At 36.8% G+C, this 22,882-nt stretch overlaps 1 protein-coding gene across 2 annotated transcripts in view; it reads left to right on the top strand.

The window, feature by feature from the left end:
* Positions 1–22,381, top strand: part of LOC137922831 (homeobox protein PKNOX2-like) — an 81,848-nt gene extending 59,467 nt beyond the window's left edge. The window contains exons 2-11 of one of the 2 annotated variants that reach the window (XM_068765918.1): positions 8,942–9,049; positions 11,196–11,385; positions 12,495–12,624; positions 14,136–14,212; positions 15,756–15,849; positions 17,216–17,290; positions 19,286–19,449; positions 21,148–21,283; positions 21,412–21,492; positions 22,008–22,381. In XM_068765918.1, coding sequence (XP_068622019.1) covers positions 8,973–9,049; positions 11,196–11,385; positions 12,495–12,624; positions 14,136–14,212; positions 15,756–15,849; positions 17,216–17,290; positions 19,286–19,449; positions 21,148–21,283; positions 21,412–21,492; positions 22,008–22,132 — 1,149 coding nt within the window. In that variant the 5' untranslated portion in view covers positions 8,942–8,972 and the 3' untranslated portion in view covers positions 22,133–22,381. Of the gene's footprint in view, positions 1–8,941; positions 9,050–11,195; positions 11,386–12,494; positions 12,625–14,135; positions 14,222–15,755; positions 15,850–17,215; positions 17,291–19,285; positions 19,450–21,147; positions 21,284–21,411; positions 21,493–22,007 lie in introns of both variants that reach the window. The other variant, XM_068765917.1, reaches the window with a different exon arrangement.
* Positions 22,382–22,882: the final 501 nt, after the last annotated feature.

The raw sequence follows: 22,882 nt of genomic DNA, 5'->3' as shown, positions 1-22,882 counted from the left end.
AACAGACATCGGGGCTGATAAGTTTTAACTTAATCCAATATCGGGCACCTGACGTGCGCCCAAGTCACATTGGAGGGAGACAATTTTGCGAGCGGTCGCGTTCGATCCGATTTTGTTGAACGCTCGTACCCGGAGAATTTATCTAGAATGTTATCGTGAATTATTTTTACAAAATGTTGAGGTGTAAAGAATGTTTATATCTTATATATAAAATTCTCGTGTCACGGTGTTCGAACTTGAACTCCTCAGAAACGGCTTGACCGAATTTTACATGCGTATTCAGTATGTCTGAGAATCGGCTACTATCTATTTTCCATACCCCTAAGTGATAAGGGTGGTCCACCCCTAAATTTTATTTTTAATTTTTTAGACAATTTTTTTTGGTTTTTATTTTATTATGATACAGCATACAAAAATACATATAACCCTAAATTTTCACCCCTCTACGATCAACCCTTATCTTACATTTGTTAATTAAAAACTTTAATTTTTTTTGCAAAATAACGTTTGCGGGATCAGCTAGTTTAATATATGTCCTGACTTTTCGTGACGCCGTCGAATAATATGTTCAATTTTATTTATTCACTTTAACCCTTTTCTTGATAACATATCTATAGAGATACAACAGAATTAAAAAAAAATAGTGGCATCAATTTTAAACGCAAAGTAATCATTTGTATGTGAATGTTTAGGTAATTTCTTAATTTTCGAACGCTTGTTCAGTTTTTTTCTGTTGGCATCCTTAGGTCTTAAAAGTCAAGTGGTATGAATATTAATGTAATATTAAAAAAATCTGCTAAGTTAAGGGTTAAATAGGCACTTAACCGCAAAACAAATCGGAAGTTACGATGGCCGAATCAGCTTATCGCATATCCTGGAAAATTCAGCTGGACACGTGTCTTGTCCAGATGTTCACGGGGCACGGGGGATTTTCTGAGGTATCTACAGGTGGTATAGGTTTAGGTTCAAACATACAACCTTTTTATGGCCCGTTAAGTGACTATGTGCTTTGCAAAAAGGTTGTGAAACATTTACATATAATTTCGACTGAAGAGGTTTTTTCTTCGTTACTGGTAAATATAAAAGAAACTATGCATTCAATGAAATATTAACTCATAACGTTTACATTGCTACGAGTGAAAAATATGTTTGAAAGAACGAAGATACGTCAATTACAACAAAGCGAGGCGATCAAAACGCTGAAGTCGACCTTCGGAGGAGTTATTAAATAAAGATGGCTCCCCCTTTTAAAGCTGAGCTAAACGATACAGTAGCGGCAGGCCGGCGGCGGTATCTTATATCAATCTAACGGGCAACACTTGTGATGAATGCGCTCTCTGCGCTTTTAATATCTCTTTTTATTGCCTCCTACAAGTTTCATAGACGCCAGGGTTGCTAGATCAACAATATTATTTACCTTAAAACACGTCTTAATTTATCATTGCTTTAATAATATTTTGAATCAGGTTTAATGAACCAATCCGGTACTAGGATAACATGACAATGTCTAGTTTAGAAATACCTTTTTGAATATAAAATGTCTATTATATTGTTTGCTGATATTCGCAGATATTCGGGTAATTAACTAAAGACTTTTGAAGTATGTAATTCATCTTTTCAGCCCATAGACGACCACTGCAAGGCATAGAAAAATATATCTAAGGGAGGATATACCAAAATCGCCATGCTTGGCATGCGTGTTGGCGATAGCAAAGTGGTATAATTTGGAATTTTCTGCAAACTTATCAATGTGCATATTTTTATTCATTATAGCATCGTCTCTCAGCCTATAGACGCCGATATATATGAGCTAAGAAAGAAAAGGATCAATATTTAGCCACTTCCGCACATGCAGTGCCAAACACAGAGTGAATTACACTAATCAGTTTAACATAACTCCTGAAGATGCCCCGTGGAGGGGTGAAACACGTGTTGAGTAATTTGGCAGTGGCGGTTGTGTGATTCGCATTGTTTTCCGCATACGCATTTATCAGCGGGCTGGCGGGCGGTGCATTTCATTGCTCGACTACCACTGCATGTGCGGAAGTGGTTAAATACTGGTCCTTTTCTTACTTAAGATGGACTTCCGCGAGGTAACGCCTGATACCATTAAATATATATATGAGCTGTTTGGCGTTAGCAATGCGATATTATGATGCGCAGGAGACGCTTCTGCTCATCCTCTGGAAACTTGTATGTGAGCAGTGGCAATACGGTACAATAAACGTACAAAGTGTGAATTATATAAAACTGTATACTGGGAATGGATTCCGCGACCATCTATCGCAATTCTCCGTTCTCTACCACTAGGATAGCACTGTCCGTAGCTAGGCGATTCGCGTAGTTAAATGTATATTTGTCACTGTTCTTTTTTCAAATTATGTTTTTAACATGCACCAGTGCCAGACAAATAAATATTTGAGGGCTTATTTTTACATGAAACGTAGTCTTTATGGTAGGTTGTTTTATTGCGTTGTGACTTTTATTCTGCATCCTCACAAATATATTAAAATTTTATTTGTCTCAATACTTACTTACTCCTCTGGCTCAGTGACCCAAAGTCTTGGCCTACGAAGCGATAGACTTCCACTTTCCTCTATCTTGCGCCATCGTCTGCCATTGGTTGACATTCAATTCGCGCAAGTCTGCCTCAACGCGATCGATCCAGCGATACCTGGGTATACCCACTGGTCTTCGACCCCTCGGTTTTTCTAGGTACGCTACCTTCACGCTCCGATCCGATCCCATTCGCTCCAAATGACCAAGCCAGCGGATTCGTGAGCTTTATATTCGCCAATGATATTTGTCTCAATGATATTTTAAATTTATGTAGCATTGATTTACGTCAGTTACATGATACAGAGAGCGAAATATTTAATTTGAAGCAAAAAGATCAGCATAGGCCTGTGTAAGCGTCTATTGTATGTGTGCTTAGAATCTCTGAATGATTTTTTTTTAAAAAAACCTTAAGTTCTCAAATATCAGCCGAGACATTTAAAATCGCTCAACATGTAAATATGGTTCTGAATAAAAATATGACGTAATAAAAATATTTTAATTTAAAATAAATATTCACGTAATTCTATAGTTAACAAAATAATATAAATATATAAAACATAGTCTTTGATCCCTGTTTAGTAATGTTTTTGTTTTTATTTGTTTTTTCATTGTTTGACTATAAATAATTATATGTTCTCAGTGAGATAGTTTTAAGGTAACAACTGTAACTAATTTTATATTTCTAAGCTTCTAAGTTTGTACTATGTTACTGCCTTTTGTTACTGTCTATCTCCAAGTAAATAAAGTAAAGTAAATTTATTTCAAATGAACACGATTAAAGTTAGGTACCATTTCCATCTGTGCGGACAGTGTCGTATGTGCGAAGCTTTCTCACATTTTGTACACTGTTTTAAAATGTAAACGTTTATTAGTATTCCTGTCACGTATTAAGCGGAAATTTGTGAACCAATTTTAATCCCGTATTCATTTTTTCTTTCGAAGCTCGCAACTGAAATGTGAATCAAAAATATCGTTTCGCAATTTACCTGAATATTTTATATACGAGTGACGTGTGCAAAAGATTTCTGCTGAAAATATCTTTCATACATACGATCATGTTCAAGTGTAAGCATTGTACGTATCTCCCGTAGATTTGTTTTGAGGAGGAGCATGCTTATGGTAGAAGTATAATATAAGAAATGGATTAATCATGCCACAGTGCTGTTTTATAGTCAACGTAATTCTAAATTTAAAAAGTTTATGACGTTTTTTTTTTTAAATATTCATCTGACGCTACACCGAAGAGGTTAACAGGTTTCTTCGACAGATTCGCTACTGTATCGCATTTCAATTAAACGTGAGCGCACGATCTGTGCAAGAAACATATTCTTACTTCTTGGTGATGAAATGAATGAAAATATTTATAATATACAGCTTGCGTGACAACATACGGTTCCCGGCGATAAATATTGCTCATCGACTTTTGGAAAGAGGCCATCGGCTAATTTCGGTTTTGTAGAGCGTTATCTCCATCGCACGAAATATGACGACTTACAATACGTCACATAGGTAGGGTGGGCCTTCGTGCTTATTTAAAGGTACAAGCTAAGCTTCATCCGAACTCCAACATGCGGTGAAGATGTAAAGGTAGAAAGAACTCGTCATTCTTTTGCATAGGTAAGTGTAAGAGTTCTTATTCAAATTAGGAACATACTTTTATTTATTTTTAAACGAGGAAATGATTTAGGAAGATAGACATTGAAAATTATTTTAAAACGATTGCTGAAAGATAAAATACCAAAGACTATTTATTTTACAGTCAGTTTGATCATACTTAATAACAATTAGAGAAATAAAAACTTAAAAACTATGTTATTTTGACTGTTGCGTGTTAATATGACACACAAACACGATGAATTTTAGTTTACGATTGTTTTGCGTTGTCAAACAATGTTGATTTGAGTTGTTGAAGCAACACTGAATCAAATTTGCAATCGATTACCGATTATCAGACGATCAATAGAAAATATGGTTTTCCGAAGTGTTTTTTATTGATCATTTCTTTGATTCCGTAATCTAGACTGATTAATCCACGATTAAACATTATTTTATTAATAAAAAATAAGGTGGAACCCGTCTGTAATATTATTAAGAAGTGCGCAGAAGCTCGTGAAGGAAGACTTTACAATCATGTGCGTGAAATGAAATATATCTAATAGATTCAGGCGCTAACTTGCGGAAGTCCATCCTAAGTAAGAAAGGGACTGATATATATATATATATATATATATATTAGTCCCTTTCTTACTTGCTGAAATGAATTATTTTTTGTTTAGTAAACATGGTTAAAAGTTTGTTACAATTTTATAAACATTAGTATCATATTTTTAGCCAGTATCGGCATGCAAAAGTATGTATTATATCTGTTTTAAAACAATTCTACTTATAACTACTAAATTACATTACGTATTTATTCAATATCATCTAAAAAATCCTTAACAGTATAGTAGCATTTATCTACTAACCATATCCTTAAATTATGTAAAAATAGCATTTGCGGTAGTTTCCTTATATGCAATGGTATTTTATTATATATGATAATGGACAAACATAGCAGTTTTTCTTATATTGGGATGTTTTACCAGATGGCTTCACTAATGCTGTAATGAAAAATGTAGAAGCTATTCAGCTCCTTGAACATACAGATGCCGTGTGCAGGCTGAAACAGACAAAGCCGTGTGAGTTAGTATAGTGAAGGTGTAGTGTATTTATGAACTGTAAAAGAACACAATAAAAAGTGACTTACCTTTAATAGAGAAAATAAGAAAAGTGTTAATGGAGGTGTTATTAATATGTCTTGAAAATTAAATTATATTTAAATTACTTATATGCTTAAAAAGCTAGATTGTAAGTTCTGTAGATACCCTACACTAATTGAAAGTAGATATCATATTAAATAAAAAAAAATAAAAAAGAAAAAACTTAATCTTTACGTCGTCTGTAATTTGTTTGCTTTATAATAAATACAATTAAACAGCTTATTTAAATAATTATCGATAATTAAACACACGTGCTTATTTAAGTTAAAAGTTTTTTTTTTCATCCTGTAAAGTTTTTTTTGGTCATCTAAATTCGTAATGTGACAATATTTGAGTGAAATTATGATTTTTACGTGGACTTTGACACGGATTTGAGATCGTATTTTAAACATAGATTAAACAGACACAAGAAACAAGGCAGGTTAACGAGAGTTTAATATTTTACAATTTTATCGTAACTATGATATCCATTAAAGTGAATGTAAATGTATCTACCAAGAAATATTTATTTGTATTGTCCAAAAAAAAAAGACTGTCCAACATAGCATTGTTATTATTAGAGAAGATATAATGCGTATAATACTTTATTTAAAAACGTTTAATAATAATTATTAAAGATATTATAGTTTAATTTGAAAAAAATATTTTTTTCACCGAGTTGGCAACCCTGTCGTTGCGGGGTCGAGTCGGAGTTGCCATGTTGTGTTTATACCCTGTTTACGGGTGTTGTTTCGCGTTTGGCAATGTTTTATTGCGTTGTTATGATAGTTTGTTTTGTTGGATGGATTTGTTTGAGCCGGATTGGTTGGATACATTTGCGAATTGCTAAGTTCATGAAAAAAAATCATTCATAATAATTTTTTCAATATATATATTTATTGGACTAAATAATGACAGTAATTTAACATATTAACCCTTAATAGCCTAGAGTTTCAATTTTGATACCAATCTTTTAAACCGAATGTTCACATTACTATTAGTTTTTTTTATAGAATGGCTGTACGTATTTTACTGTTGTATAATATTCTTTCCAACGAAATTAAAAAAATATCTATTTTTCCCTTCATCTAGACCCTCGAGCAAACACAGTAATATTAAAAAAAACACTTTTGTAAATCAGGCTATTAAGGGTTAAAATACAAGATACAAACACTTAAAAAAAACTATAGTGATAATAAATAGACACGAAACATTTTATAATTGTTCCGAATGGAATGGCATTCGTGTATGTTTATATGTGTATTACATTATGTTTTGTATATGTGTGAAAATGGACCTTCAGTATGGGACCACGGTAAGTCACGGCGAGCTGGTCTTTTACAGGTTCTCGGTGTTTGGCGCTAACATATCGTCCTCTCAGCACATTGCAAAGTATATGACTCTACCAAAGATATCTATTGAAGAATATACCATAGTAGCTATGCTCGGCAGACGGTTTGGCGATCACAGTGCTTTATTTTTTTTTAATGGTCCTCGCTGTTGGGGACCTCTCGTTCCGCTATCTCGTGTGGGACAGGGACTTTTTAATTCTAGTAATTTATTCATATTTTTTATTATTATCATTCTTCTCCACAGTGCTTTATTGTGGTATTCAATTTCTATGATATATCTGAGTGATAACTTTATACAGTTTGATTGGAAATATGTGTAAAAACTACAGCGTGGGTGAACCGAGGTTTCGGATCCATCCTTGGCTCGTCTGTGATCCACGCTGCCGTCCCAAGCATATACACAACATCAACACTACACAGCTCTACTCGGGTAGAGCGGTTTACTACGTGCGAACTTCATCGTACAACTGGAATGCGTCTGTCTAGCTTCTGTTTTATTTTTAAGTTCACGGACTCTTCCGCTCCGTGAAGCTGTAAAAGATCTGGGCTAACAGCATCAACTTCAACCGAAACCAAGCAAATGTGCTTTAGAGCATGGTTGTACAGACTTATTAGGACTAGGGGCCACTTGGGCAAATCATGAACTGATGGCGGGCCGGCCGCCAGAAGTATGGGTAATTAAATTTTTTTGGTTTTATTCTGGAATAGAATTCAATATTTTTCAAATGTACAATAGTATTATTTTTGCTGTCGGCGGGCCACCAGTATTCGACCGTCGGGCCGCGGTCTGTGTATCCATGCTTTAAAGCGATAACTCAAAATCTGTTGTGTCTATTTTAAATCAACCTGTATATAGTGATCATTATAACTAATCACCAGCATGTGATAAAGCTTCATTGAATGTGTCTCAACGCACACAGGTGCAGGACGCGCGCGGAGGGACACGTGAGTGCCCGATGAATTCAACGTTATTGCACTCTGAGGTCGCTCCGGTCTTGCAACGAATTGACTTTCAATTGAAGCATTACGTTGATTTATTAATTTAAGATTGGAATATTCCTTTCATGGCTGGCAGTTCTTTTTTTAAAAACAGAATTATATGAAAGCACATACATGACTTATAACCGTTATGTTTTAGACCAGAGTTCAGACCCAAACTTTTTTGTGTCGTAGACCCCTCTTGGCATGTTTTCCGTTTTGAGTAGACCCCCTACTTACCTGATATTGATTTCCTGTAAATTTCATACTGTAGTGAAGTTTAGTGTTAAAAACAAAGTAAAAACACATGTTATGTTATGAAAATGTATTGCGACCACAAAGAGAATACCAACATCATACGACTTACACAATTTTAATAAACATATATAATTTTTTTTTTACTTCATAGGTATTTTTATAAATAATGTAAATGTTTTGATATTATAAGATAGTATGATGTAAGTAAATAGGTACTATCAGTGTATGTGTTGAGATTTTTTTTTCGCTGACGTAGACCCCTTGCAGGTTGTCATAGACCCCTAGTGGTCGATATAGACCACTTTGGGAATCACTGTTTTAGACAGTTTGACTTTCTTATAATCGACGACAAAAAGATGAGACCTGCGATTGTAAGTCGTAGGTTCAATTCCCGGGATACAATCTTATATAATTCACATTTTGTTTATTAATTATATAGGATTGTCACTGCTTAAAAAGGAGTTTCCAGAAGATGGGCAGCAGCGTCTTCTGCGTATCATAATATCATACTGCGATCGTCAACCTGCCTATGGATATCTTTGGTGGAGGTCTAAACTTTGCAGCGGGCGTCTATGGACTGAAACGTGGACGAATTTATAATCAACAAAAATATGTTCTAAGAAAGAATTGATATTGTGGTATTTATATTAAAATTGTTTACATAAATAACTTCTGGTTCTTAGTATATATAGATTTTAAAACCTGTTATATGACTGGCATTTTAATATAGGTAAAGGTACTTGAAGATGCAGTGCGTTTGAAATAATAATAAAACAATTATTTAAAATAATAATTTATTTAAATCTTACTCAATACGACGCTCATCATACGCCCGTGTGACTTCTGCAGTAATCTGAACGTGGACTTATATAATAATAATTTTCACAAAAAAGTTTCTGGATCGATCATATGAATGTTTTACGGTAATATATTTGTTATTGGGATGCGCACTAATTCAGGGACAATACCGTAAAGGTCTTCCTTACGTCTTAAAGCTGCATGACCTCGGGATCTTTGCCATTCGGTGCATGTGACTTTAGCTTGGTGCTATTTCAGATGCGCCGGCGCAGCTGGTGATCGCGGCGGGATGCAGGGCGGCGGGGGAGCGCCCGCCGCGGACGCCGATCAGGCGCAATTCGAGGCCGACAAGCGCGCCGTCTACAAGTAAGTCTCTTGTCTTCACGATCGACCACTTACCGTCTGCTGGAATATCTTCCTAACTCTTGATAGTTCTAGAATGAAGCGTTGTTGGATTTTCTTCCGTCATATCTCCCAGGGTAACGCTTGTAGAATTGTCAGTGATAGCCAGGCAATAGCAACCGACCGCATCCAGCTTCAGTCCCCTCGGGCGCACTTGAATCAGAATGTTAAATGGATATCGAGTATTTAATGGAATCAGGCGTTACCTTGCGGAAGTCCATCCTAAGTAAGAAAAGGACCAATATTTAGCCACTTCCGCACATGCAGTGGTAGTCGTGCAACAAAGTGCACCGCCCGCCAGCCCGCTGACAAATGTGTATGCGGCAAATAATGCGAATTACACAACTGCCACCGTCAAATCACTCAACACGTGTGTGAAACACACACGGATATCGAGTGACAGCTGGATTCGAAGTACCTTCTTAGATCTCTTAAACCTAATCAGCCATGAAGCATCCATCTAAGCGATCTAAGCGCTCGACAATTCTCCATTTCGATGCATACCTGCAGTATGTAACGGCCCGAGCCAAAGCTCGCTAGGGAGGTTTCGACTTTCGTTGTCTTAAAAGAGGTTTAAAGATAAAAGCCTTCGACATCGTCATACCCCTTACAAGAAAAGGACCAATATTTAGCCACTTCCGCACATTTAGTGGTAGTCGTGCAACAAAGTGTACCGCCCGCCAGCCTGCTGATAAATGCGTATGCGGCAAACAATGCGAATTACACAACCGCCACCGTCAAATCACTCAACACGTGTTTGGCACTAATCGGTGTAACATAACTCCTGAAGATGCCCCGTGGAAGGGGGGAAATATTGGTCCTTTTCTTGCTTAGGATGGACTTCCGCAAGGTAACGCCTAATTCCATTACATACCCCTTACAACTTATTGCGAACAAACTGTGAAAAACCTAAATGATATGTATTGTATAGAAATGTGTAATAGTAAAGGATAATAAAATAATGGATACAGTAAGAGTCTGACACTGCCTGGGCCCTCCATTCCCAGGCGTCCTAGGTAGGATTTTCCCCCTTCGTCTAGAAACTGTAATTAGAAATATATACTCTGACTACGTTAGAGAAAACTTTGTATATAAAAGTATTTAAAATAATAATGAATACAAAATAAAACTCAAGTAAATATGAAAATAGGAACATAAAGATAAAAAATAAAAATTTAGAATTTTTATAGTATTTATTATAGAAGGAAAGCGAAAGAAGTGAGGCAATGTATGAAAGGTAACAAGGTATGAAAAGAAATGGAAGAGAGTGAGAAGAACAATAGAGAAATGTATGAAAGAAGAGTGGAAATTTGTGAAAAGTCTTTTGTACATAATGTCCTTGCTTACACATGGCAGTGGAGCATGAATGGTCTCCAAAGCGGGGACTATATTAAAAAATACTCCCTCGTACTTACAGATTCGAACCCACGATGAGTATGTAATGACACTAGGGGTACAGTGCCTTTTAACAGTGCTTAACCCTTTCCATTCCAAGGCAGTTAAGTCGCATCGATAAAATTAAATTGAATTATAGTATCTTGCGATTCTAGAATATGTTTCATTTATTCGTGATTCAAATATTTTAGTAACAAAAACCTTTCCTGTTTTAAAATTTTCCGCAAAAAGAAGTATTACACCATGTCGAGTATCACTCGACAGTGGAGCTTGTGGAACAAAATCAGTGTCGAGTGACACTCGACATTGGAGTGGAAAGGGTTAAGTTTAACATCAAAAATTACTTGTTAATAATCAGGTGTTTATATGTGTAAAATGGTTTATAATCCTATAATAATTAGTTTTCAACAATTACACGATTGTACAATGCGATCGCGCTGATATGTAATGCTTGACAATAAGGATATAATACATTACTATCGAAACATTTTAAAGCTCATTTTCATCATCACTTTAAGCGGTAGAACGTTCACTTTTGGACATGAGACTTCCCAGTAGATTTCCAATAGGAGAGAGCAGCAGAGCTAGAGCAGGTTGCATTAAAAGACCTTAGCAAAATCTTATATCTGTTCCACCTTGTAAGTGGACTATATTATCGATTAAGTGAAATTAGCTAAGTTACTCTTGGTAAGTTAAATGTGCGATTGTATTGCAGACATCCCCTGTTCCCCCTGCTGGCATTACTGCTGGAGAGATGCGAGCAGGCCACGGCGGGGGCGGAGCCTCCAGCCGCGGACGCGTTCGGGGCAGACCTGCAGGCCTTCGTGCAGCACCAGCGCCGCGACCGGCGACCCTTCCTCGTCGACGATCCAGAAATTGACGGCCTCATGATCAAAAGTATACAGGTATCGACTACCAGGGTTACAACATCTTAGTTAATAAATTCATATGCGATCTTGTCTTTTTTTTGTTTTGGAAAGAAACCTTCGAGAACACAATATAACTTGTTATATTAGGATAGGATTATGTGGAATGCTTCAGTGATTCCGAGGACGATAGTTCGACATGGTTTTGAACCATCGTGGTAGCACAATCTGAGATAAAAACGTATGCCCTGGGATAGACTGTTTAAAACAGCGCACTGTCCAAAATAGTTACTGTGACCCCTCACACCAATGTAGACGAGGAATACCAAGGAGGTTTTTAGTGGGCAGAAATTCCACATTACCATGTCCTCCCTCACATGGAAGAGTATCTTGTGTCAATCTAGAAGATTTCCGACCTCTAAGATCCGATTTCATATTTACATGTGTGTGTCTATTTATAATTAGTATCGTTTTTTGTGTGTGTCTACTTCCATAAATTAAATTATTGAAATTATTGTGCGCAATAAATATATATTGTTATTATTACAAAAACTTCTGGATAGTTTTTGCTTTCTTTGACAATTGTAAATGGTGATACATGACGCTGTGAACGCAATAGTTTTATTCTAATGCATAATGGATGGTGTTTAAACCACTAAATCTTCCTTTCTGCTTAACCTTTATTTTTGATCCAGAACTTTCTACAATTTTCTATATAAATTTAAATACAAAAACCCTAGTTTTATAGTCGGGCATCGAACTGCAGAATTTCGTCGTCTTCTGTCGTCTTAAATAACAATTGCATTATCGTTAGGCCAAAAAATTGTAAAGTACCCGGCGATATATATTGCACATCAACCTTTGGAAAGACGCAATCGGCTAATTACGGCTTCGTAAAGCGTTATCTCTGTCGCACGAAATACAACGACTGATAAAACGTCACATAGGTAGTGTGGGACAGAGATAGTGCTCTACTAAGCCGAAATTAACCGATTGTCTCTTTCCAAAGGTCGATGTGCAATATTTATCGCCAGGTACTGTAAGGTATGTTATTCGGAGTCGAGTAATTCATTTCTCAGTTCCTGGATCTTCTGTTTGTTGCTATTAAAAAGCATGCGTATAGATCCTAGCTATTTTTGATTTTACAGGTGCTCAGGATTCATCTGCTTGAACTGGAGAAGGTGCAGGAGTTGTGCCGTGACTTCTGCGGCCGCTACATCGCATGTTTGAAGACCAAGATGCAAAGCGAGAATCTATTGAGAACCGATTACACTTCAGGTGAGAATGTTTGATAGGACAAAAGTGATTTCGTGGTTGAGATAAGTAAGAAAGTGGAAGAGGAAAGTGTTGCCTCCCTGTCATGGGCAATGACAAATGTTGTCCTATATTTCTGATCTAGTACAGCAGACTATTGCTTTTTTTTAAATGGCCCCCGCTATCCGGGGCCTCACGTTCACCCCTATCATATTTATGGGACAGGGCATTACAATCCTACATCGACAACCATCAAAAATTTTTCATATTCACATGCAGATCATTGCTTGGTACGAGAGCAAGGATTATAATGAAAATGAAAAATGATTTACATCTGCATTTTAAAATTCCTACCTCAAATAAAGAAGGGGGAACGACTAAAAAAACAATTTCGCATCCAATCGCCAAAGCCATGAGTTTACAAAACGAATATATGACGATGAACATTGATAATATTGTAATGTTGTTATATATTAAAGAAAAATAAATTGTTGAAATAGATTTACTATTAATATGTTGACTATACTCCATTTACCCTCAACTCGTCTGATTATTTAAAACTGCTAAGGCATACACGATCATTTTAAATGCGCACGCGCGACTGTCGGAAATTTCCACGTGTACCTTTCCACGACACACTTGCTGCCGTGAGCTCAGACGCCATGGTCATATAACTTGAGGGCGTGGTTCTTTATTTATCGATTAATCTTTAATAAGCGTTTATTTATTTAATATTTCTTATTAACGGCGAAGTTAATGACGAAGGCATTCTCTACCGATTGACCGTTAGGCGGCGCAGAGATAAATTAATGAAGGCAGTTGTAACAAGATAAATTAATAAAATACACCAAAAAATTAAAAAAGTAAAATCAAGATTCAAAAGGAAAATAGTCACTAAGATAAAAAACTTACATACAGTACCTGACGATAAATATTACACATCGGCCTTTGGAAAGAGACATTCGGCTAATTTTAGCTTCGTAGAGCATTATCTCTGTCCCACACTACCTGTGTGACGTTTTGTCAGTTGTGCGACTTTACAGACAATGACGTATTATTTTCTCTACTTAGATCTTTATTTACAGAGTGATTGGCTATATATATATAAATATATATATATATACATATATATATATATATATATATATATATGTATAGATATATATATACATATATATATGTATATATATACACATATATATATACATACATACATACAGTGAATGTATAGCACATTTGGGTCTATTAATTTATGGTACACTTTATCCAAAAATAAAAAAGAAATAATAAGTAGCGTAATGATAATATAGTAAGGAAAAGCGATTTCAGAATTCATATTAATACATATTAACATTGATTATTGTTTACTATTTGTCTCTTCAGAGTTAGTACTGCCGGAAGTTGTAGGCCATGTCATTTTAAAATGAAACAAAAATATAACTTAGTTCTGACAAACGGGTAATATATTGATCAAAAAAATGATTTTCTTTTCTCTTATGTATTAATAGTGACAACTATTTGTGTGTGTGTTCCAGGTGGAATAGAAAGCAATAACAACCTGTCCGGCACGATGGACGACCACTCCAGCACCTCCAACTCACCACAGTATCAGGTACCAAAAGTATGTCCACACCGATAACAGATTGAATAATAGCGTTTCCTTCTATTTCTTCTTTTCTTTTTTTCTACCTACCTCGCGTCTACCAGCTGATGGTTGTCACTCGAGGACCTTTCGCCACTAACAGCCGATTGTACGAGTAATGTTCCCCGTTCACTGCCACTATAAACGAACAATTCTTCGAGCTTCATTTCTGATTAAATCTCGCAGCGAAACACCTAGCATAGTCCATTGCTTTCTGGATGACTGAGCCTTCTTATAAGGTGGCATCACCAGCAACTCATAATGGTCAAAGACCTTCATTCTCAGACATTGCGATATTTTGGACGAAAAGAGGTTGCAACTATTTACTAAATAATAATGTTCTGTTACTAATTAAGCCAAACAATGGTCAATTATTGTTGGTCTGATTTCCTAACAGTGTACCACTCACAAACTCCTGCCTTTACAGCATGTCCTAATGTTCAGGAATGTATACACGGGAATTTGTCTTACAAGATACATTCAAATGAAATCTTTAAACGAACAAAAGTAAGTAAGAAAGGGACTAATATATAGCTACTTCCGCTATGCGGCAGTAGTCGTGCAATAAAGTGCACCGCCCGCCAGCCCGCTGATAAATGCGCGTGCGGCAAACAATGCGAATTGTTAGGATCTATATTCCATAGATATCAGAGTCCGTGCCTCTATTTTCCATTTTTTTAATAATTTTCTAATTTAAAACTTAAACTATTTTAAACTAAATCAAACTAAACTATTTTATTCAATACGCCCTAATAATGTAGAATACCCGGCGATAATTTGCACATCGACCTTTGGAAAGAGACAATTGGCTAATTTCGGCTTCGTAGAGCGTTATCTCTGTCGCACGAAATACGACTTACAAAACGTCAGATAGGTAGATAGTGTGAGACAGAGATTATGCTCTACGACATGGTTTCACAGACTTATTAAGACTAGGGGCCACTCGGGCAAATCATGAACTGATGGCGGGCCGGCCGCCAGAAGTATAGGTAATTATTTTTTTTTGGTTTTATTCTGGAATAGAATTCAATATTTTTCGAATGTACGAGAGTATTATTTTTGCTGTCGGCGGGCCACCAGTATTCGACCGGCGGGCCGCGGTCTGTGCATCCATGCTCTACGAAGAAGAAATTAACCGATTATCTCTTTCCAAAAGTCGATGTGCAAATTATCGCCGGGTACTGTATGGTTTTTAACAATACAGCCTTCTTCGACTTCATCGGTTTCTATTAGGGGAATAGGAAAGTAATTTCGTTTTTGCGCATGTCGATATTTGATTGTCATTTGATAGCTTATTACATACTTGGAAGACGTTGTAAGCTAGATGGTAAAAGGTTGTTGATAACGAGGCTGAATATATTGTTAAATTAAAAACTTGTTAAGAATGTTGACGTGTAAATTTAAATTAAGAATGCTACATTACATTCCTGTATTACCAGGGTAATTGCACTATTACCATTTCGCAAAACGTCAATTGATTTCTCGTTATAAAATCGTTGTTTCGCTTGTACAGTCCCCGCCGGCGCCGCTAGCTGCGCCCGCCTACCCGCCGGTGTTCCCGCCACACGCCGCCGACCTGCACTACCCTCCGCCGCACCGCGATACCCGTAAGTATGCGCACGCGCATCACGCACACACACGTCTAACGCTTCACTTCGACACACACATATGTTGCAGCATACGCAAGTGGCACTAACACATGCACACGGGAACGTAACCGCAAAACTATTGTAAGTAAAATATACGCGCATCATGTACATTCAGCATCAACATAAAAAATACACATACGATGCGACATCTCCCGTTGACTTCAAGTTAGGTCTACCTGTTCACAATCATGCTTGTAGGTGGACGTCCTTCATTGCCGATAAAACCTCTTTACTGAAAACTGAAGAAACTCCTGCTTGGTACTCATAAACTTTTTTCAATATTCAATGGAATCAGGCGTTACCTCGCGGAAGTCCATCCTAAGTAAGTAAAGGACCAATATTTAGCCACCAGAGTCATTCTCTGTGTTGGGCACTAATCGGTGTAACATAAAAATAAACTCCTGAAGATGCCCCGTGGAGGGATGAAACACGTGTTGTGTAATTTGGCGGTGGCGGTTGTGTGATTCGCATTGTTTGCCGCATACGCATTTATCAGCGGGCTGGCGGGCGGTGCGCTTTGTTGCACGACTACCACTGCATGTGCGGAAGTGGCTAAATATTGGTCCTTTTTTTACTTTTTTGAAAAGTTTAAGGTTATTCCGTGCTAGTGTGCCTAAAAATATCCAAAAGACAAAGCATTATTTTCTTAGTTTTAAATCAAAATTTAAAATGTATGTTATTGAATCTTATCATAGCATTCTAGACTTTATTTTTTATTATAAGGATGTTGGGCATCGTCCACAGACATTAGCGTTCGTAAGTAACCGTAAGTTTTAAATTTAGATTCAAAACTAAGATAATAATGCTTTTTTATTGGATATTTCTAGGCATACTGTCACCAAATGATCCTAAATGTACCGAGCTGAAGAAGTTTCTTCAGTTTTCAGTCATGAAGTATTTGTTAACTTTATGAAAAGGAAATTTATGCTTTTCGATTTTATTTTTATTTCTTCTATTTATCATCTGTGATCCTTGATTTCTGTAAATTATATTTGATGAAGCTGTAAAAGCCTATTTTGTATCGCGCTGTAACCTATGCATACAGTTGTACATACATACGTTTTGCAATTGCTCAACCTATAGACAATTTCATATGCGCAAGTAAAACAATAATAGCCTATTTTTGATGTCTATGAAATACCCACAGTTGCAATTATTGTATTTTTAAAAATACAATAATTGCAACTGTGGGTAATAAATTGATTGTGTGATGTAATAAATTTTCCATAAATTGGATTTTAAGATGACTAATTGAGAAGCAAAGCCAATATTTATTTGCTCTATTTTGAATAGTGATTGATGGTAAGTGTGTGATGACTTCCAGCGTCCATGGTTGTGCAAGGTTCGACTCCAATCAGCCAGATCGGAGCCGGTCTCATCACCGCGGACTCTTTTACAGGTCAGTAACATTATTTTGTTATCTAATAGATTCAGGCGTCACCTTGCGGAAGTCCATCCTAACTAAGTAAGGGACCAATATATAGCTACTTCCTCTATGCATAACGGAAGTAGCTATATATTGATCCCATTCTTAATTATTAAACGGTTTTATTTAGTTTGACCCGTACGGAATTTGTTTATTTATTTATTTGGGTCAAAATTAGAAATTGAAATTTAAGCACCTTTCCGTTGTCAGATTGATTCGAAATTTGGTACAAACATTTAATTTAGATGACAATACAATATAATAAAATCAATAACATTATAAATCTAAGATGGCCGCCGATACAAAATGGCGGATTACATATTTTTCCTTAACCCCCTCAATATGGGCATCAAATAAAAGAGCTACACTAATAAAACACGATGATTATGTCAAAATTTAATATTCAAGATGGACGCCGTTCCAGTATGGCGGACTAGGTACATATTTTTACACAACCACCACAATATGGGTATCAAAAAACCGTTTAACTTAAAAGTTTTTTAAATGTATTTATTTTTTTAATTATACTTAACCGTCCCAAATGTTTTTATTTATATATCCAAAGTACATCTTTATATGTACCTAAAACCTAATACACCACAGGCATTATCTAAAATAATTATAATATATACGGTTGAAACAGGGTGTAAAAACTTTTAAGTTATTAGTCAATAAATTGGCTATTTATACCACATTAAAACCTTTAAGTCTGATAAATAATAACATGTATTTCAAAAGTGTTTAAAAATAAAAGAAAAGCTTGATTTGTGTTCTTAAGTACGCAGGGAATTGGGATTTTAAAAGTACAAATAAGTTTATTTATTTAATATTCTTTATTGTACACCCTAGGATACATTTAAATAATTTCCCATGGTACCTAACTGAGAACTGTCTCTATTACCATACGAAATCTCTTCCGATGATCAGTTATTTTTCTCGAAGAGGAAATCGGATGTTTACTCAATCTTCTGACAGCTTCGCGAAACAATATATGTTATCTCTTTATTAGCTTGCACATCGATAGATTGCACATTATTTATTTAGGTAGTTATAAACACAGCAAATGGCTTATTGCGGATTTATACTTCTAATATTAATAAATATATATGTTACACCAATACCTCACTTTGCGTCGTAGATGCGTTCCAAAAAAAACACGACACAAATTGAAACGCCTCAAAGTGAAGTAAGATTTTCTGTAGCAAAATATGTAAACATCGAAAATAGGTTCCAGGGTCACGAAAATACTACTTTTAAAAAAGAAAATTGGACCAACATTTAAAAAACAAAAATAATATAACTCTGCCAATAAATAAATTGGAATAATATTAACATTTTTTGTAACCAGAAACAACACATAAAAATTTATATACATTTATAATTCTCCTTTAAAAAAGCACAACACACTACATTACAACACAATATGTTATTGAAACTGAACCCTTAAAATTAGCAAAACAAAGGGAAAATAAAACTGTATTTAAATTGCGTTGATTTTAGTTAGAAAGAGAATCCCAAAGTTTTCTAGGCATGGCGCAATTAGAAATAAGTGTTGCCATCTTTTAGAAAAAAAAAGAAAATAAAAAAAAAATTAAAGACACGAACCCATAGCAACGCAACCTTGAAAATCTAACGACGCACAGTGAAAATTAGTACTAATTAAGCAGCGACGCAACTTTGAAAATACGCAAAACGAAACGACGCAAAGCGAGGTGTTGGTGTATATACATATGATTTTGTACACGTTAACTACCCGTTATATATACTTCTACCTATCCCATACTATGGTCGTCTATAAGAGATTACCTCGTGTGATAAGACGGCCCATTGTACTTTTTTGTTTATGATCATGAAATTATATGTGCTCGTTAAAAGCCCGTGACAAACTCCGTGAGATTTTTTAAGTAAAGATAAAATTATATGTTGATAAAGAGAAATATTATAAGTGAGCATGTCGTCTGCCCGTAGGCACGAACTCAAGCACGTCCAACCAGTCGGGGCTGTCGACGCAGTCGTGCTCCTCCGTGTCGGGCTCGCCGCCGCCCGACGACGAGGAGGAGGGCGGCAAGCGCGGCGTGCTGCCGAGACACGCCACGCAGGCCATGCGCGCCTGGCTCTTCCAGCACCTCGTGGTGAGCAGACGAGAACATGCACACACACACACACACACACACACACGCGCACACGTGCCCATATATATGTACATATGCACATACTCCAACATCGATCAGCTTGATCCAAGGCTTCTGAGATTTCCTCAACGTTAAGACTTCTGTCGAAGGTTCTTTGCGTCCAGTAGCTCTTTTGAGTGTGTTGAGATTCCTCTCATCAAAAATGCAGTCGTCGAGGTCGATACATACAAGATGCTCTATTCTTTGGGAATGGGGCAAGGTTATATGGAATTCTTACCCACTGAGACCCCTTCGATGGTCGTTATACGTACTTTTGGATTGATATCAGAGTATCTTACGGAGGAGCTAAACTCTACTTGGTAACATTTCTGTCTTGCAGCAACACGAGACAACTTCGTGTTGTCGTCTTTCCAAACGCTTTGTGTGGAACACGAAACCCGGCCACGTCGACTCCGTTATTTCACTCTATTGAGCATCTAACAAAGAGACCCAAGTAAGAAAAGGACCAATATTTATCCACTTCTGCACATGCAGTGGTAGTCTTGCAATAAAATGCACGGCCCGCCAGCCCGTTGATAAATGCGTATGCGGCAAACAATGCGAATTACACAACTGCCACCGTTAAATCACTCAACACGTGTTTCACCCTTACACGGGGCATCTTCAGGAGTTATGTTACACCGATTAGTGTCAAACACAGAGTGACTAGTTGGCATTAATCGGTGTTTGTTTGTTGTCGTTGTTTGCCGCATACGCATTTATTAGCAGGCTGGCGGGCGGTGCACTTTATTGCACGACTACTTCTGCATGTGCAAGTGCGGAAGTGGCTAAATATTGGTCCTTTTCTTATTTAGAATGGACTTCCGCAAGGTAACGCCTGATTCCATTAAATAAGAGACCCAAGCTCATCGTCTTCTAAATCCAACAGAATAAGTAATACAACTGTCCGAGTCCAGACTCACGCGGCCCCATAGATTAGTTATCTTTATGTCACAGGCGTGGGATCTTATAGGTGTTCAAGATACACTGCTTACACGTAACTCGGGGATAATTAGACCTTTTGACAAAAAGACGCATAAGCGATATTGGTTACACGGTAGCGCGAGGCAATCCGCTCCTAGCGCCATCTATTAGCATCCGAAGTAACAGTGTTCAGATATACATCAATACCTCACTTTGCGTTGTGGTTACGTTCCAAAAAAACACGACGCAAATTGAAACGCCGCAAAGTGAATTAAGATTTTTTGTAGCAAACCATGTAAAGATCGAAGATAGGTTTCAGGGTTACGAAAATACTACTTTTTAAAAAGAAACTTGATCAAAGTAAACATTTAAAAAATAAAAATAATATAACTCTGCCAATAAATATATTGGAATAATATTTACAACTTTGAAACTGAACTCTAAAATTAGCTAAACAAAGTGAAAATATAACTGTATTCAAATTGCGTTGATTTTTAGTTAGAATGGGAATCCCCGAGTTTTGATGGCATGGCGCAATTAGAAACTAGTGTTGCCATCATTTAGAAATAAAAGATAATTTCCAAAATAAATTAAAAATTAAAGATTCGAACCCAAAACCACGCAACCTCGAAAATCTAACGACGCACAGTGAAAATTAGTACTAATTAACCAGCGATGAAACTTCGAAAAAAAGCGAGGTATTGGTGTATACAATACTATGGTCTGCGTTCCCAGCATCCGTACCCCACGGAGGAAGAGAAGAGAACCCTGGCAGCACAGACGCGGCTGACGCTGCTGCAGGTCAACAACTGGTTCATCAACGCGCGACGCCGCATTCTTCAGCCCATGCTCGAGTGCGCCGACAAGCCGGGTCAGTCGCTACTCTGTTACATTTTATTTAAAAAAAAAACAACAACAAATTAACTAATAGCTCATTTACTGTCAATTAATATACAGTAAATCCTATATATGTTCTATATGTTCATTTATTACTTCCAGGAGGCAAAAAGAGTAAAAACGGCTCCTCCATAAGCAAGAGGTACTGGCCGGACGCCCTCACAAACCCGCAGTTCACTGCTGGTAAGGAACTGATCAACTTCTTTCTGAGTGAATATATAGTAGGACCTCATTTGTTCACTAGATGTCTCTTCACTGCTTGGGCCTTCTACACGAGGTGTTCACCGCAGGATATTGGACACTGATGAGCTAAGGAGATATATCCCACTGGTGGAAGCATAAGTTTTTTATGGGTGTGGTAGCTGGTAGAAAAAAATGGAAGGTGGAGGGGGAGGGGCGTTACGATAATCCTCTCAGTTTTCACTTTTTATTCATATTTTGTATTTTTTATGTCCAGCTGTTGATGTCTTATGGTTGAAATGCAGATGATATGATTTGTAATGTATAGGAAATATAAACACATTAAAATCCTCTAAATGTTTATGAAGTCTTCCAGTTCCGGTGTTACTTGTGGTTAAAGTTAAACCTCACTTAAGTTAACTTATCATAATTAATGGTTTAATTAATGATGATATAAGTTATTAAACTGAACGGACAATTCTTTTTGACCTTTTTTAATTATATGTTTATAATTCCAGGCTTGCTATCCTCGTCGGAGGATGAAGAACAAGATGGAGAACAATCAGGCGAAGAACAAGAGACTCAGAGTGAGGACACCAGTGAACACACCAACTACCCTCCCATCCAGCAGCCGATGCACTAGGTTCTGCCGCAAAGGCTTTACCGAAATTGTATAAAGAAGTGTAAAATCACAGATAATGTAAGTATATACCGTTTGATTAAAATGGCGCCTGATTTTATATAAAAAAAAAATTGGTTAATATTTATAATCAAGGTCACGGGAAATCGATGCCCAGGACCATAGCGGCGAACTATGGGGGAGACCTATGTCTTGCAATGAACGTCTATCAGCTGAAATGAATTAATGAAAATATAGTTTGACCAGGGACAATAAGTTTTACAGGTTTCATTGTCACCATGGAGGCTTTATGTTTTTAATTAATGTCTTAATTTACACAGTTATTGTCATCATCATCACAACAGATGATATGCTCACATTGCAAAGCATAGGGTTCTCCAAAAGTTCCGGACTAGCGCTGATCGCATCCCGTGATCTTGACTCTTTAGTCGGCTCAACTAGACCGGCGTCAAAACATATTGTTTCCACCAACTCGTGGTCGCCACTCGAGAAGCATTCGACCAGAACACCCATCAGTTGCATGAGCGATATGCCACTTGCCATTTCAGACAAGCAATCCAAGCAAGCCTGTAATAGCCTATGGCTAAAGATTGCGACTTCCTCGTGGTTGTGGGTTCGATATCTGGGCTCTCAATTCGTTTTGTTTAAAATTAAAATTGGTCAAAAACTGTAAACATAATTCTGCTGCCAGCATTCAGTTACTTCCTTTTGATTGTCTTCGATCCATCTAGTGGGGAGCTTACCCCTTCTACC

The sequence above is a fragment of the Battus philenor genome, unplaced genomic scaffold, assembly GCF_028537555.1.
Source record: "Battus philenor isolate CCGP_79_NKW_IND1 unplaced genomic scaffold, ilBatPhil1.0.hap1 SCAF_20, whole genome shotgun sequence".
NCBI lineage: Eukaryota > Metazoa > Arthropoda > Insecta > Lepidoptera > Papilionidae > Battus > Battus philenor.
This window is presented reverse-complemented; position numbering and strand designations above follow the sequence as displayed.